Consider the following 12,915-nt stretch of genomic DNA (forward strand, 5'->3'; position numbering starts at 1 on the left):
AGAAAGGGAACCTGCAGGTGCCCCACCTATCCCTGAGCCTCGGGGAGGCCTGGGGCGGGAGGTGCAAACTCCACAGCTGAAGGAGGACGCAAGCGGGGCCTACTGTCTTCCTGTTCTCCCTTCTGCTCTGCGTTGGCCCCTAGCCAGGGCCGGCCGCCTGGGTTTACCTTCATCGCGAGAGCTCGCGGGTCCTCATCACGAGATCTCTCATGGCGCAGTCGCAGAGCCTCCTGCACGTGACGCAGTGGCGCAACGACTGTTGGAGGTTCTCTGGCGTCCGCTCATTGGTCAGAAGTATCCTCGCCCCACCCTTCTCGGTTGGCCAATAGGCGGAGGCGTGGGCGTGCCCGTGGGGCGGGCGGCTGCGGCTGCGGCGCGGGGTCCTTCCCGGTGTTCGGCGTTGAGCCCCCGCTGCCGCCGTGACCGTCACCGCCGCTGCCGCGGTCATCCGTGTCGGGCCCGGCCTCAGGGTGTGCCCCGCACGGTGAGACTCTTCCCTTCATGGTTCTGTCCCATTCACCCAGATCACCTCCCGGCTGAGACTCCGTCCTAAGCAGTCGGTGCCTGGGACCCCACTGGGCTGGGGCGGCGGCTTCGCTGTCAGGGCCGGGCCCGGGAGGGCTCCTGGCACCTGAGGTGGAGAGATGTCAGGTCCTGGGGCCGCAGGTGACAGTTAGTTGGTGGAGCTGTGGTGTTTTCCGGGCACGCTGTCGGGGGCACGGGTGACACAGTGACGGCGGGGGCGTAACGGGGTCAGCGCCGTCAGCACCTCTCCCCTCCGCTATTGTCACCATCTTGCTGTGTGGCCTTGGACAGATAGCCTCTCTGATCCTCTGGTGCCTGGGCACCCTCAGGGAGGAGGGCAGTGATGTCAACGAGTGCGGGCTGCTGAGACTTCTGCGTCAGCAGAGGTGAGGGTGGGGAGGGCACAGGATTATCTCTAAGGCACAAAGCCGCCGCCTCACAGCCCGAGAAGGCTGTAGTGTGGAGTGGCGTCCAGCTTCTTCTGTTCCCTCCAGAAGATGAGAATGGGGCGGGGATGGGAGCGCCACACCCACGGGGATGGAGGCAGGAGAGGATGCAGGGTCCCACCTCTCAGAGCTTGGCCAAAACCTCCCCCTTGTCCCCAAGCAGGAGGGGTGCGATTTAGGTTCTGGACCAGTGTTCTTGTTAGTGAGCAGGAGCCCTACTGGACTGGGAAGGGAGGCTTTGGGTTGCCTTTCCTCTTGAATCTTGGCATTGGGAAGTTGGGATAGGGTGTTTATCTGCCCAGGGAGTTGAAGAAGGTCAGGGGCAGTTGTCACTCCTGGACCTGCTCCACTTTGTGGAGCCTCCAAGGTGCAAGCTGGGTGGGGCAGGCAGTCTGGAGACTAGAAGGGTCTAAGCACCCTCTAGCTTGGGGTGTGAAGGAGTTGAGGGAGGGGATACTGAGCAGAGGAGGGTGGCAATACTTGGGGAAATAGGAGGGTATGGGATGGGGGTCCCTGCCTCAGTTCCCTGCTCCACCCATTTGTGAGACAGAGAACACCCATACTTATCCTTGCACCCTTAGCCTGTTGGAGGCAGGAGGAAATGGAGTCACATGCAGACTAAGTTGAGATAAAGCTGCTACAACCACACCTGACATCCAGCCTTGCATTTCCAGGCCTTGTTCTAGGTATGTGGGCCCTCTATTGTGTGTCCTATGTCAGGTTCTGGAGTCAGCAAGTCAGTGTGTTCTCAATGGGTGCTGCTTTTACAAGCTTGAGCTTTAATGAGAGGCTGAATGGTGTTTCTACTGGACTGAGTATAAGCCAGGACTGAGCCCTGGGCTGGGGGTAAGGGGAGGTAGGGAGGGTGGAAGGTTGTGGAATTCCTGGCTTAAAAGTCCTTGGACAAGTTTAGAAAGGGGATTGAGGAATGGATGAAAAATGAGGTTCAAATAGCCACAAAGTGAGGGACAACGTGGGGCTGGTTCTGTGTTGCCCGGGCTTTGGGGGCTGCCTCTGGAGCAGAGGGGTGGTGTGGGAGTGCAGCTGTGAGGTAGAGGGTAAGAGGGTTGTAGCTTCTGGAGCTCCACTTTGCTATGGACAGACCGTCTTTGGCCCTCCCTCCAGTTTGGAGCCTTGGGCCTTAGCATGGGACAACCTATAGGAGCAGCTAGCACCCCATGGAGCAGCAGTCTAGGGGGCTGAGAACTCTGGGATCCTGTGTAACATCCATCTGCGCACCTGTCTGCCCACTTGCCATGCCCCTGGGCTTGCTTCTCATGCCAGAGGTTCCTCTGGGCCTGGCTGAGCCCTGTACTGGGAGGGTAATCTCAAAGCAGCCTTCTCTCTAAAGCTGAGAGGAACATGAGCTGGCAGCTCTGTCTCCCAGAGAGAAGGTTCTCCCAATTTCAAGAGTTACCAACAGCCCAAGAAGCCCCCCAAGGCCCTTGTTGCATCTTTCCAGCCCTCCCCATCCTGTGGCTATTCATGGCACCACCCATGGCCTGTTGACAGCCCATCTGGGGGTGTGTGTGTCATTTTTCCACCGGGGTTGGGGCATTTCCAGGACGTACATTCTTCACATCCTCCTCGTGAGTCCCGCTGGCTGAGTGGGACAGTGGGCTCCCAGCAGTCTGCTCTCTGCAATCCTTGGGGACCTGACTTGCCTGGGAGTGGAGGAGGGGAAAGACGGGGGCTGGCAGGGCGCCTCAACCACTGAGCTGTTTTCTGAGAAGGCTGGAGCTCCCGGGACCACCCTGAGGGCTGTTCCAGCATCAGCCTGAAGCGTGTTGGCTGCCAGTGCTGCCCCAAAATTACTGGTTTCAGAAAACAGGCCTCTGGGAGTTTGCTTTTGCAAAGGTGGGGGTGGAGTGAGGAGCACTGTCACACAGTTTCAGGCGCCAGTTGAACCATGCCCTCTGAGGAAGAGGCCATGGCTTATTCCTGTGTTACAGATGAGGAAACTGAGGCACAGAGCCATGAAGTGCCTTGCCCGTGCAGCCTGAGTTTGAGCCAGCACTGCTGGGCTCCGGAGCCCACACTCTTGACTGTGTCCCTGCTGCCTCTGGGGTGCTGTGTGGCTTGGGCCATGCTCAGGACTTGGATAGTGTGGGAGGCCTTATGCCCTTTCCTCTCACTTCTGATGAAGAACTGTGAGCGGATGAGATTCTGGCTCCCAGGGAACAGTGACTCGCAGGGCTCTCTTCTGTGAAAGGAGGCCTGCTTTTTCCAGCCTCCTCTGAGCCCGTGAAGTCACTTGCTTCCCCACTCTCTTCTCACTGTCCAAGGGTTACAGGCATGCTGTGCCTGAATACTTGTTCCATACTGAGCTCTGGCCAGTGCATGAGATGTGGGTCCTGCCCTCAGTCGGCTTTCCATCTCAAGGCAGGTAGGGGCAGGCAACCAGGGGATTGTGGCAAGGCTAGAAGCATGCCCAGTGGGCAGCCACACTCTAAGATGGGGGAGGGGAGTGCCCGCCAGGGCAGGGGTTGGCTAAGAGAGTGCGGTGGGGAGTTCCTCTTCCTGAGAGCCTACGGTATAGAGTCCCTGGCCCTGATTGCCACATCTGCCTTGAGGGCCCAGCCAGGGCCCATGATTGGGCTCCCTTGGTTTGGTCATTCATTCATTTAACAAACACAAACTGAACATGGGTGCCCCAGGTTCTGGGGACACAGGGTTTGGCAAAAACAGTCACTGCCCTTGTAAGGTGGAGGACATAGATATCAGATGATCCCAGAAGTGAGAAAGGGGATCTTTTTCAAAGATCTTGAGTCCTATACTGGGGTGGGCAGGGGTGGGGTTGTGCTACCCTAAAAAAGATTCTCAGGCTGAGTCCCAGGCTGAGGTGCAGATGGGGGACAGGACTGTTCACGGCAGAGGGGATGGCCTTGGCAAGGGCGAATGTGGGCAACAGGCAGTGGGTTGTCGGGGAGACAGGGAGTGGGGCCTGAATGTACTGGGTCAGATGTTTTGTGGAGTCCCCAGGAGCCTTTACTCCCCATCCACTGGTTAGCAGTTTCACTCTGGCTTCCAGGAAGTGTCCTGGGGGAGAAGGGGGGAACCATGTTTTTTTGGGCTGCCATTCCCCCATGAGGTGTGTAGCTGGAGCAGCCTTTGTGCGAGGTAGGAAGAGAGCCTGGTACCCTTGCACTTGGCCATTTCTCATAAGTTCTGAGTCCACAGCTTCAGGGGGTGCCTGGAGTGGGTGAGGTGGGGTTAGGCCTCTCCAAGGGCCAACTGAGTATTATAGTGCCGAGGGCTGCTCTTCTGGGACTGACCCAGAGTGGCACTGGCCAGAGCTGAGCAGGTGCATGGTTCCTCTCCCTGCTCCTGGGGCTGGGGGTTGGAGAGGGATAGGTGTTGGCCTGGGGCTGTTCCTGCCCTGGCCACTCCTGCATTCTTGAGGCCCAAGCCTCCTCCTTCCCTGCATCTTCCTAGGCCTTCTACCAGGAGGCTCCTGGTACTCAAGCTGTTTGCCCTGCCCAAGAGGCACAGCTTGAGTCTGGGGGGCTTCTCTTACATTGGGAAGTGGGGAGGCAGGTGAGGCCTTCTCTTAGGGCAGCTGGCACCAGAGGGACCTCAAGGTCATGCCTTTAACAGGCCCAGCCCTGGTCTATGAGGCCACTCCATGGTTTCTCTTCATTCCCTGGACTAGCCACGTTCATTCATAGTCACTTGTCTCTAAATACCTGTGTATCTCTGAAAAATAAGGATTCTTCCCTACATAATGTAATTCTATTATCTTACATAACAACATCAGCTCTCATTTCTTAATGTTATCTAAGATCCAGTTACAGTCAGTCTTCCCAATATCCCCCTCAATTGTCTTCTTTATATAGTTAGAACTCCTTACCCCATTGACTTGTCTTCTTGCAGCTGATGTGGTGGAAAAAACCAGGTCAGTTGTCCCGTAGAGTGTCTGCCTTTCTGGTCTCTGTGTGTTAATCTAGAACAGCATTGGCAAACTTTTTCTGTGAGGGGCCAGATAGTAAATATTTTAGACTTTGCAGGCTATGTGGTCCCTGTTGCAATTACTCAAAGTAGTTTTGCTTTAGGGCAAAAGCAGTTTTAGACAACATATCTAAACAAATGAGTGCAGTTGTATTCCAATAAAATTTTAGAAAAACAGGTGCGCCCCACCCCTGACCTGCACCCAGTCCCTACGCCAGGCTGTAGTTTGCCCTTCCCCTATCTGGACAACCTCCCCTTTAGTTTCCTTCTTGCAGTTTGGGAAAAAAACAAAACGAAGAACTGGGTCAGTTGTCCTGTAGAATATCCTGCCTTCTGGGTTTGTTGTACTGCTTTCTCACGGAGTCCTTGAGGGTGTCCCACTAACCTGGGTTTTCAGCAGGCGGGAAGTTGGAGCTAAGGGCCTGATTTGATTCCAGGTTAGCTGTTTTGGTCAGGACCCGCCTTGTGATCCTGTGATTTCATGCTGCCTCATGTAATGGTGTCAGGTCATCCCACTGTGAGTAAGGGGAGATGGGCCAGTGCGTGACCAGCTGATGGCACATCCCTCCACTGCAGAAGTCTGTCATTTCCCTTAAGAACCCCAGGTCATCTGTTGATGACATTTGGGTGCCTGTGAGCATCTGCTTTTGCCAACCTTTGCCCTCCTGGTTCGCAGCACCCACTGAAGCGCCCCCAGCATTTGTTTCTTTGGGGGAGGGTTTGCAGAATGGGGGGGCGGTTTGCAGAATTACTTGGCATTTGATCATTCCTTTGTTATTCACAGTGAGAAATTTTCAGTAAAGAAGAGCTTTCCTTTAACCACCAGGGTAATTTGGTTTTAGCAAAGGCCAAGAAACAGGCCAAATTATTTCTCTTCAATGCTAGTTTTTAGAGTAAAGAGTTAGGGTACTACTCCCCATCAGTGCTGACAAATGAAGGTTGGGGTTTCTTTGTTTTGCTTTCTCTTTTTTGTATTTTCTGAGTGCTCCAATTTTATGTGTTCCATCTGTTTCCATCAGTTGCTCTCATTATTCTTTTTGATGCTTACATTGTCCCAGCTCAGCACCATGGGAGGCCAAACTGTTCACACAGGTTTCCTGGGAGTGCTTTCTTCTGGCCCTGCCCTGAGGCTGCCCTTGGGGAGCTGAGCTGGGAGGCCAGACTGAGAATCAGGCCAGAGTCCTAATGGTGGGTGGGATCCTATGGGGGCAACCCCTCCATGGGCATCTGCTCTGAATGTGGCCTTCACCCATCAGCCGGAGGAAAGCCCCAAGGCTGTGTTTATCTTATGTGGGCCCCCATTCTTGCTGCCCTCCGAGCGCCCTCTTGACTCTGACCTGCACTCAGCCATGCTGGGTTTGTGACCCAAATAATGCCCCTTTTCTAGGAGGGTACAGCCACTTTGGGGTCACCAGCACCAGAACTGGCCCCTGAAAAGTGCCGGTAGTGCCTCTTCCTTTCCAGGCTGCCCTTCCTGCCAGCCTCAGGTGGGCTGGGGCACGAGCATCCTGTGATGGAGCTCTGGCACACAGAAACTGAAGCTCAGCACATGCTGGCCAGACTGGCTCAGTGGTGTGTCAGGCAGGGGGCTGAGGGCTCTTGGTGAATGTGGGGGCTTGGGGGTAGAAGCCCTTGAGCTAGAGGATGCAGCTACCACTTGGGCTGCTGGGAGCAGTGGGATTTGGGTCCTTCCTAAAGGGAGATCTCTGCTCTCCCCCAGCCAAGGGCCATGGGTGGCACTGACCTCTGCCCTCCCCACTCTCCCCCTTCAGGCTCCTGCTGGTGTTCCTGGAGCATGGGAGCCTGCTAGGCTTGTGTGTGTGGCAGTGTCCAGCAGGAGCTGCATGTCTCACCCTGTGGCAGGGAGGGCGTCCATGGCTGCAGCCAACAAGGGTGAGTGCCTTCCTGGCCTGGCTGGGTGTGCATGGGTCTTCCCGTGGGCTCTTCTGCAAGGGGGCATTGACGCATGTGGGGCCTGTGTCGGCTCTGTGTGTGTGTGTCTGAACGTGAGTATGAAGTACATCAGTAATTACACCAGTGTTTATGCCAGATCCTGGGGCTCACCCAAGCCCTAGCAGGGAACCTGGGGACCCCTGCTGGACCTCCTGCTGGTCTGTGGAGGTGTATGCCCTCAGGTCCTCATGTTCCAGCCTCCCTGATTTTACTGTGGGGGTTGGGCATGAGTGGCTTGGGGTGAGCACTGAGGCTGATGAGGTTGGTAGGAAATCTGGATTTCATTTGGAGTCCAGAGTGGCTCACAGAGGGCTTCAGGCAAGGCAGGCCTGGTAAGATTTGATGGTCGGTTTTGAGGGGCTCAGCAGGGAACACAGAAGTGCCAGGCTGGTCCACCTGGGCTTCTGCTGAGTGTTCAAGACTGCAGGCCAGGGCTGGCCCAGGCCCTCCCACCAGAAGGACTCTTGGGAGGCCCAGGGCATGTGGGGACCAGAGAGAACTGGGGTCTTGCTCTTGGGAAGACGGGCTTCACCCAGCACAGGCCCGTAGCCCAGCAACCACTACCCTGCCTGTCTCAACTCCCGCCTCCTGGCCTGGAGACTCTGACCTGCTAGGGACAGCCGAGGCCTTGCTGGGAGTTAAGCAGAGGGAAGGGCATGTTGGAGGCGTCTGAGAGGCTCCCCTGGGTTCTTCCGTCTTTCTTGCCAGTGACCAGAGGTGATGCTTAGAGGCAGCTGCAGCTCTCCTGGGTGGCTCAGTGTGGTTCTGGCTCCATTTGTTTCTCCCACCCGCAGGAAGGTCCCATAGAGCCCATTCCCATTCCTGGTCCTGTCCTGTCCCCTTCCCCTCTGAGGTTGGAGTCATCAGGAGGAACAGGCTGGGGCCCTGGGTACTGATAGACTCGCAGGAGAAGGTCCCAGAGATGAAGAGCCTGGCTCCATGAAGGAGAGCACTGGGCAGGGTGTCCGGAGGCCTGGGGCTGAGTCCTGCATGGCCTGGGGCTCGGTGAGAGTCTGAACAACAGTCTCTTCCTGTCTGTGGCATCAGCCTCCTCCTGTCTAAGTGAGGGCTCATGTTAGCCAACCCCTGAATCCCCCCACACCCATTCTCAGGGTGGGTATTTTGTGGGGGACTGGGATTGTAGGGGTCTCAAGCCTCATGATCCCATGTCCTGTAGGATGTGGCCTAGCCCCGAAAGGAGCCCAGCCAGTGGGTGCTGAGTGATGTCAGGGGCAGTTGCAGAGGGTGAAAGGGGGGCAGTTCCAGCCCCTGGAGCCCTCTCCCACTCTCTTCCTAGGCAACAAGCCCAGAGTCCGGAGTATCCGCTTTGCATCAGGCCACGATGCAGAAGGCCTCCAGGGCCAGGGCCATGTCCACTTTGAGGAGAAGCTGCATGACTCAGTGGTCATGGTCACCCAGGAGAGTGACAGCAGCTTTCTGGTCAAGGTATGTGCACACCTCCCTCCATCACCGACCTTACTCTCTTTACCTCTTCCCCAGCGCTCCCTGGCTTCCTGGGCTGATGCCTCCCATCTCCCCGAAAGCTGGCTCTATAGACCTATCTCTGTCTCTTTCTGTGCCTTGGTTACCACATCCATAAAATGGGAAGTGGTCAGATCTCTGTGAGAATGAGAATGTTACTTGAACAAGGTGAGTGGAGGCATTATCATTGGCATCAGCCCAAAACAGCAGTGAAAGGGTCTTAAGGCTTATGTTGCCACAGGCCTGGGTTTAGGTCCAGGCCTGCTATTCTGGCCCTCTGGCCTTGGGCACATGGCCTTGGTTTCCCTTCTCTGAAATGAAGACAATTCCTACCCCACAAAGTTGGTGCAGAATGAAATGGAAGAATGTGTGTATGTCACAGAGGTATGAGGCTAATTATGCTGATAACAAGTGTAATTTTATTTACCTTTCTTTATCAAACCTCTGGCTGATTTAGGCTCTTGTAGTATTTACTTATCACCCCCAAGCAGTGTTTTCTGCTTGGTGGAGCACCTACCCCTTTAGTGGTCACACTTCACAGGCCCTCCAGTGTGGTTCCTCCAACTGCTGGGACATTGTGGGGCCCTACATCCACTTTGGAGGGGCGGGAGGAAGTCTGTAGAAGGGTGAACTGAGGGGAAACCAAGAATGAGGCCCTCAGGTTGGGCAAGAAACCAGTGCTCAAAGTTGAGCAGGAATATGTGGGGCCAGAGGAAGGCAGAAATCTGGTTCGTTGAGACCACCTTGAAGAGAGTCTAGATTCGTACCCATTTCTGCCAACTCTAAAATCCTTGCTCTTTCTCCTACAGCTGACAGATTCCCTAGGGAAGAAACATAATGAACCAAAACTTATAAAACTAGCTCCCTCTGCCCCCCCTTCCCACTGTAAAATCCATTCATGTCTATTAGAGAAAATTTAGAAGATAGAGGAAACTATGAAGAGATCTAAAAGCACCTACAATCATCCTATCCAGAAATAACCATGGTTAAATTTTTGAAGTGTATCATTCCAGCTCTTTTTTAGCTTTGTTTCCAAAAACAAAAAGCTGGTCTCACAGTGCACCCACTGTTTTTTTTGCTTGCTTTCGTTGTGAAGAGTCTCCTGCCTGTGTCAGTAAATAATTTTCCACAAGATTTTACAACTGCCTGGTATTCATTATGTGTATCATCATGGATTTAGCTGGTTTCCTATTGCTGGTGTTCCAGTTGTTTCAATTTTTTTTTTTTTACCTATTATAAATAGGGCAGTGGTGAGCATTTTTTTGTACATCTCTTATTTTCCTGGAAAATTCTGCAAGTGGTATAGCTGGGTCACAGTGTCACTGCTGGCAGGTACAACCAGACAGCTCTCTTGAGAGGTAGGCCCTCCCCCTGTAGAGTGTGGGAGCCACACTGTCATGCACTGACATCAGCCATTGAAAGACTAAGTGCTCCATGCAGCCAGTCCCAACAGGCCCCCAGGGACAGGGCCATCCAGCCCAAAACAGGCAGGAGAATAAGTGTGCACGTGAGCTGTGGGTACAGCACACAGCCCTGCCCCTTCTGGACTGGCACTCTGGTCAGCCTCCCCACTCAGCAGACACTCTGGCTTGTGACCCATCACACAGTGGAGTTTCCCAGGATGGCATCTGACCCAGAGGGCATCAATTGCCAAGCAGCGTATGAACAACAGCAATTGCTTGGGCCGTGAGTTGGGACCACTGGGCTCAGTGAGCCTTTGGGTAGGCAGGCAGGCAGGCATCGTGTTCAGGTGCCAGCAGGGCAGGCAGGAGCCCAAATTCAGTGACTGGTGCTAGGCCTGTGGGCCAGCTCTGGACTGACACAGCTTGTCTACTGTCCTTCTAATTCCATCCCATCTCTCAACCCATGCAATCTGTGTTGCCCAGTGTTTCCATTAGTGCCTGGAGGAGGACCAGTTGCCATGACCCTGGACTCCTGGTTGTAGACGGGTGCTGGGGGATGGCCTGCATTGTGGGACTTTGAGCCTCCCCTGTGGGCAGTGATACATGCCTTGCTGTGCATCATGCATGGCAGGAATGACCAAGAGGTCTAAGGAGAACTTAACCCTGACCAGACAGTAGTCTCCAGCCAGGTGTTTCCTGGCTTCCATTTCCTTGTCTATAAAATGGGTCACCAGGAGCTAGGGGCCTGTGAGACATGCTGCAGAGTATGCTGACAGAGCTGTGGGGATGAGGTCCTCAGTGGAAGGGCCTGGAGCCACCGGGCTTGGGGTGTGGGCCAGCTGGAGTGGGGGAGGGAGTTAGGCCCCACTGGGATCCCCAAGGAAGCAGGGGTAGGGGCCATAGGATCACTGATGGCATGACTGAGCGGGTCTTGGCGGGGCTGTGAGTGAAGGTGCCTCCTTCCTCCACCCTTCCTGCTGCAGGTTGGCTTCCTGAAGATCCTGCACAGGTACGAGATTACCTTCACTCTGCCCCCAGTGCACAGGCTGAGCAAAGACGTCCGGGAGGCACCTGTCCCCAGCCTGCACCTCAAGCTCCTCAGCATCATGCCTGTCCCAGAAGGTGTGTCCCCTCTCCTGCGAGGCCTGGGTGTGAGTGGGAGTGGGCGCATGGGAGCATAAGCACTCCCTTCCCCCATCCAGGGTGGAGGGCAGCTCAGGAGCTAGGGGACATGATGCCTCTTTATGGGCTTGCAGTATGGAGGCTTGGCAGGTCCCATGCCCCAGGCCTACTCCCGGGACAGTCCCTGGGCTCACACTGTGTCTGCCCATCACCTGATAGTTACCTCAGTGGGATGGCGGAGTCACTGAGGAACTGGCTCTGGGCCTCTGCCCTCCCTCCCACCTGCCCCTCAAGAAAAACCTGCCTGAGCCTTAGGAACCCTGGGCAGCTACCTCCCAGCACCCACCAATCCTGGGTTTGGGGCCGCTTCTACCCTGTCAGCTTTGCCCCCCACACCCTGCAGAGGCTAGGGTATCAGTTTCATGATGTGCTGAAGCCCCAGCTTCAGTTTCATGTCCCCCACCTCCTCATGACCTTCCCCTTAAGTGGACTGAGCAAGCCTGTTCAGGCCTTTGCCTGTTGCCACCTGAACTGCTCAAAGCCTGCCCTTTCCCATCACCCTTTCCCCTGCCTGCCTTTTCGGGAATCAGTAGGCCTTCCTTCTGGAAGCCTGAGTCTGGCCCTTGGAGCCTTAACAAGTTTGCCCATAGACTGAAGGCACATGGGGCTCACTGAGGAATGGGCAGTTCAGAGGCCTGTGTGCCAGCCCAGGAGGATGGGTGCTGGGCTGTCCTTGCTTTTTCAGAGGAGGTGGCCAGTCATGGTGGTGGGTGGGGACTGGTGAGTGCTGGGGGTGGGAGGCCTCAGGGGTGCCAATCACCCCAGCAGGTTACAGCGTCAAGTGTGAGTACTCAGCACACAAGGAGGGTGTCCTCAAGGAGGAGATGCTGCTGGCCTGTGAAGGTGGCGCTGGCGTCTGTGTTCGTGTGATGGTGCAGGCACGAGTCATGGGTGAGAGCGAGAGGCGTGGACTTGGCTGCGGGGAGGAGGTGCTAGCTTGGCTGCAACGGTTTTCCCTCCTTCCATCCGAAAGAGAGGTCCTTGCACTGTCCTGGGGCTCCCAGCTTCCTTGGCATGTGCTTGTCTCCCCATTCCCTAGCAGAGCCTGGAGGGAAGTCGGAGCATCCCCCTGGAGTGGGTGGAGCCAGGGTCCCGCCTGGCATACTGACATGCTGCCCACCTTGCAGACCGACACCACGGCACACCCATGCTGCTGGATGGTGTCAAGTGTGTGGGTGCTGAGCTAGAATACGACTCAGAGCACAGCGACTGGCATGGCTTCGACTGAGGCCCGTGCCCCCGCCTGCCTCGGGGCCCCTCAGCCTTAAACCCCACCTCATCTCCCCGAATGCTGTGTGATGGTGTGGCTTCCTCACCCCTCTGGGCATGGGGGTAGAGTGTCTAGGGGCCTCAAGCTGGGGCCTCGCCCATGCCTCTCACCTCTGCCTTCACCTGCCACCTCCCTGCCTCTCCTGTGTCTCCCTCTCCCACTTCCTCCTCTCTGTGTGCCTCAGTCTCCTGCCAGAAGAAATGGGTTGAGTCCCCAAGGAGGCTGTCTGAGGAGGGGAGGGGGAGGGCCTGAGGTGGGTTCTATCCACCCCCCACCCCAAGTCATAGGAGCTCCAGCCAGGGCCCAGGGGAGAGGAGAGAGGAGGGCGCTGGCTCTGTGATGTCGTCTCCCTGTTACTGCTGCTGCCCTCTCGCTTTAGCCACCTCCCTCTTTCCCACTGCTGTCCACGGTGAGTAGGAGGGAGGTGCAGTTCCCAACCCCTGCCCCCAGGTCTGTGTTACTTGATTTTTAAACGACTGGTTGGGATAAAATGCTAAATAAATAAAAACTTTCAATGGATACCAGAGGCCAGTGGGATTTTTGTTCTCCAGGGCCCTGAGAATGCCCAATCCTTCACAGATGGGCCAAGGAACAGTTTTTGCTAAACTCATTCTTTTAGGAGGCAGAGCACTTCATGGTATTACAGCACTTGGCCCCAGCACCGGTATTTCAGGCCTGGAAAGAGTTGTCAGGACAGTTTGGTTGG

At 55.7% G+C, this 12,915-nt stretch overlaps 1 protein-coding gene across 2 annotated transcripts; it reads left to right on the forward strand.

Annotated features, from left to right (window-relative positions):
* The first annotated feature begins 326 nt into the window (after positions 1-326).
* ADISSP (adipose secreted signaling protein) lies at positions 327-12,728 on the forward strand. 2 transcript variants are annotated; one of them, XM_036924595.2, is made up of 6 exons: positions 327-484; positions 6,692-6,812; positions 8,170-8,318; positions 10,741-10,879; positions 11,705-11,830; positions 12,067-12,728. In XM_036924595.2, exons 2-6 carry the CDS (start codon positions 6,764-6,766, stop codon positions 12,165-12,167), a joined length of 564 nt encoding a protein of 187 aa, XP_036780490.2. In that variant the 5' UTR covers positions 327-484; positions 6,692-6,763; the 3' UTR covers positions 12,168-12,728. The 2 variants fall into 2 exon arrangements, with proteins under 2 accessions (XP_036780490.2, XP_036780491.2); XM_036924596.2 differs by having other exon boundaries at positions 11,708-11,830.
* Positions 12,729-12,915: the final 187 nt, after the last annotated feature.

The sequence above is a fragment of the Manis pentadactyla genome, chromosome 5 (assembly GCF_030020395.1).
Source record: "Manis pentadactyla isolate mManPen7 chromosome 5, mManPen7.hap1, whole genome shotgun sequence".
In the NCBI taxonomy this organism is placed as follows: Eukaryota; Metazoa; Chordata; class Mammalia; order Pholidota; family Manidae; genus Manis; species Manis pentadactyla.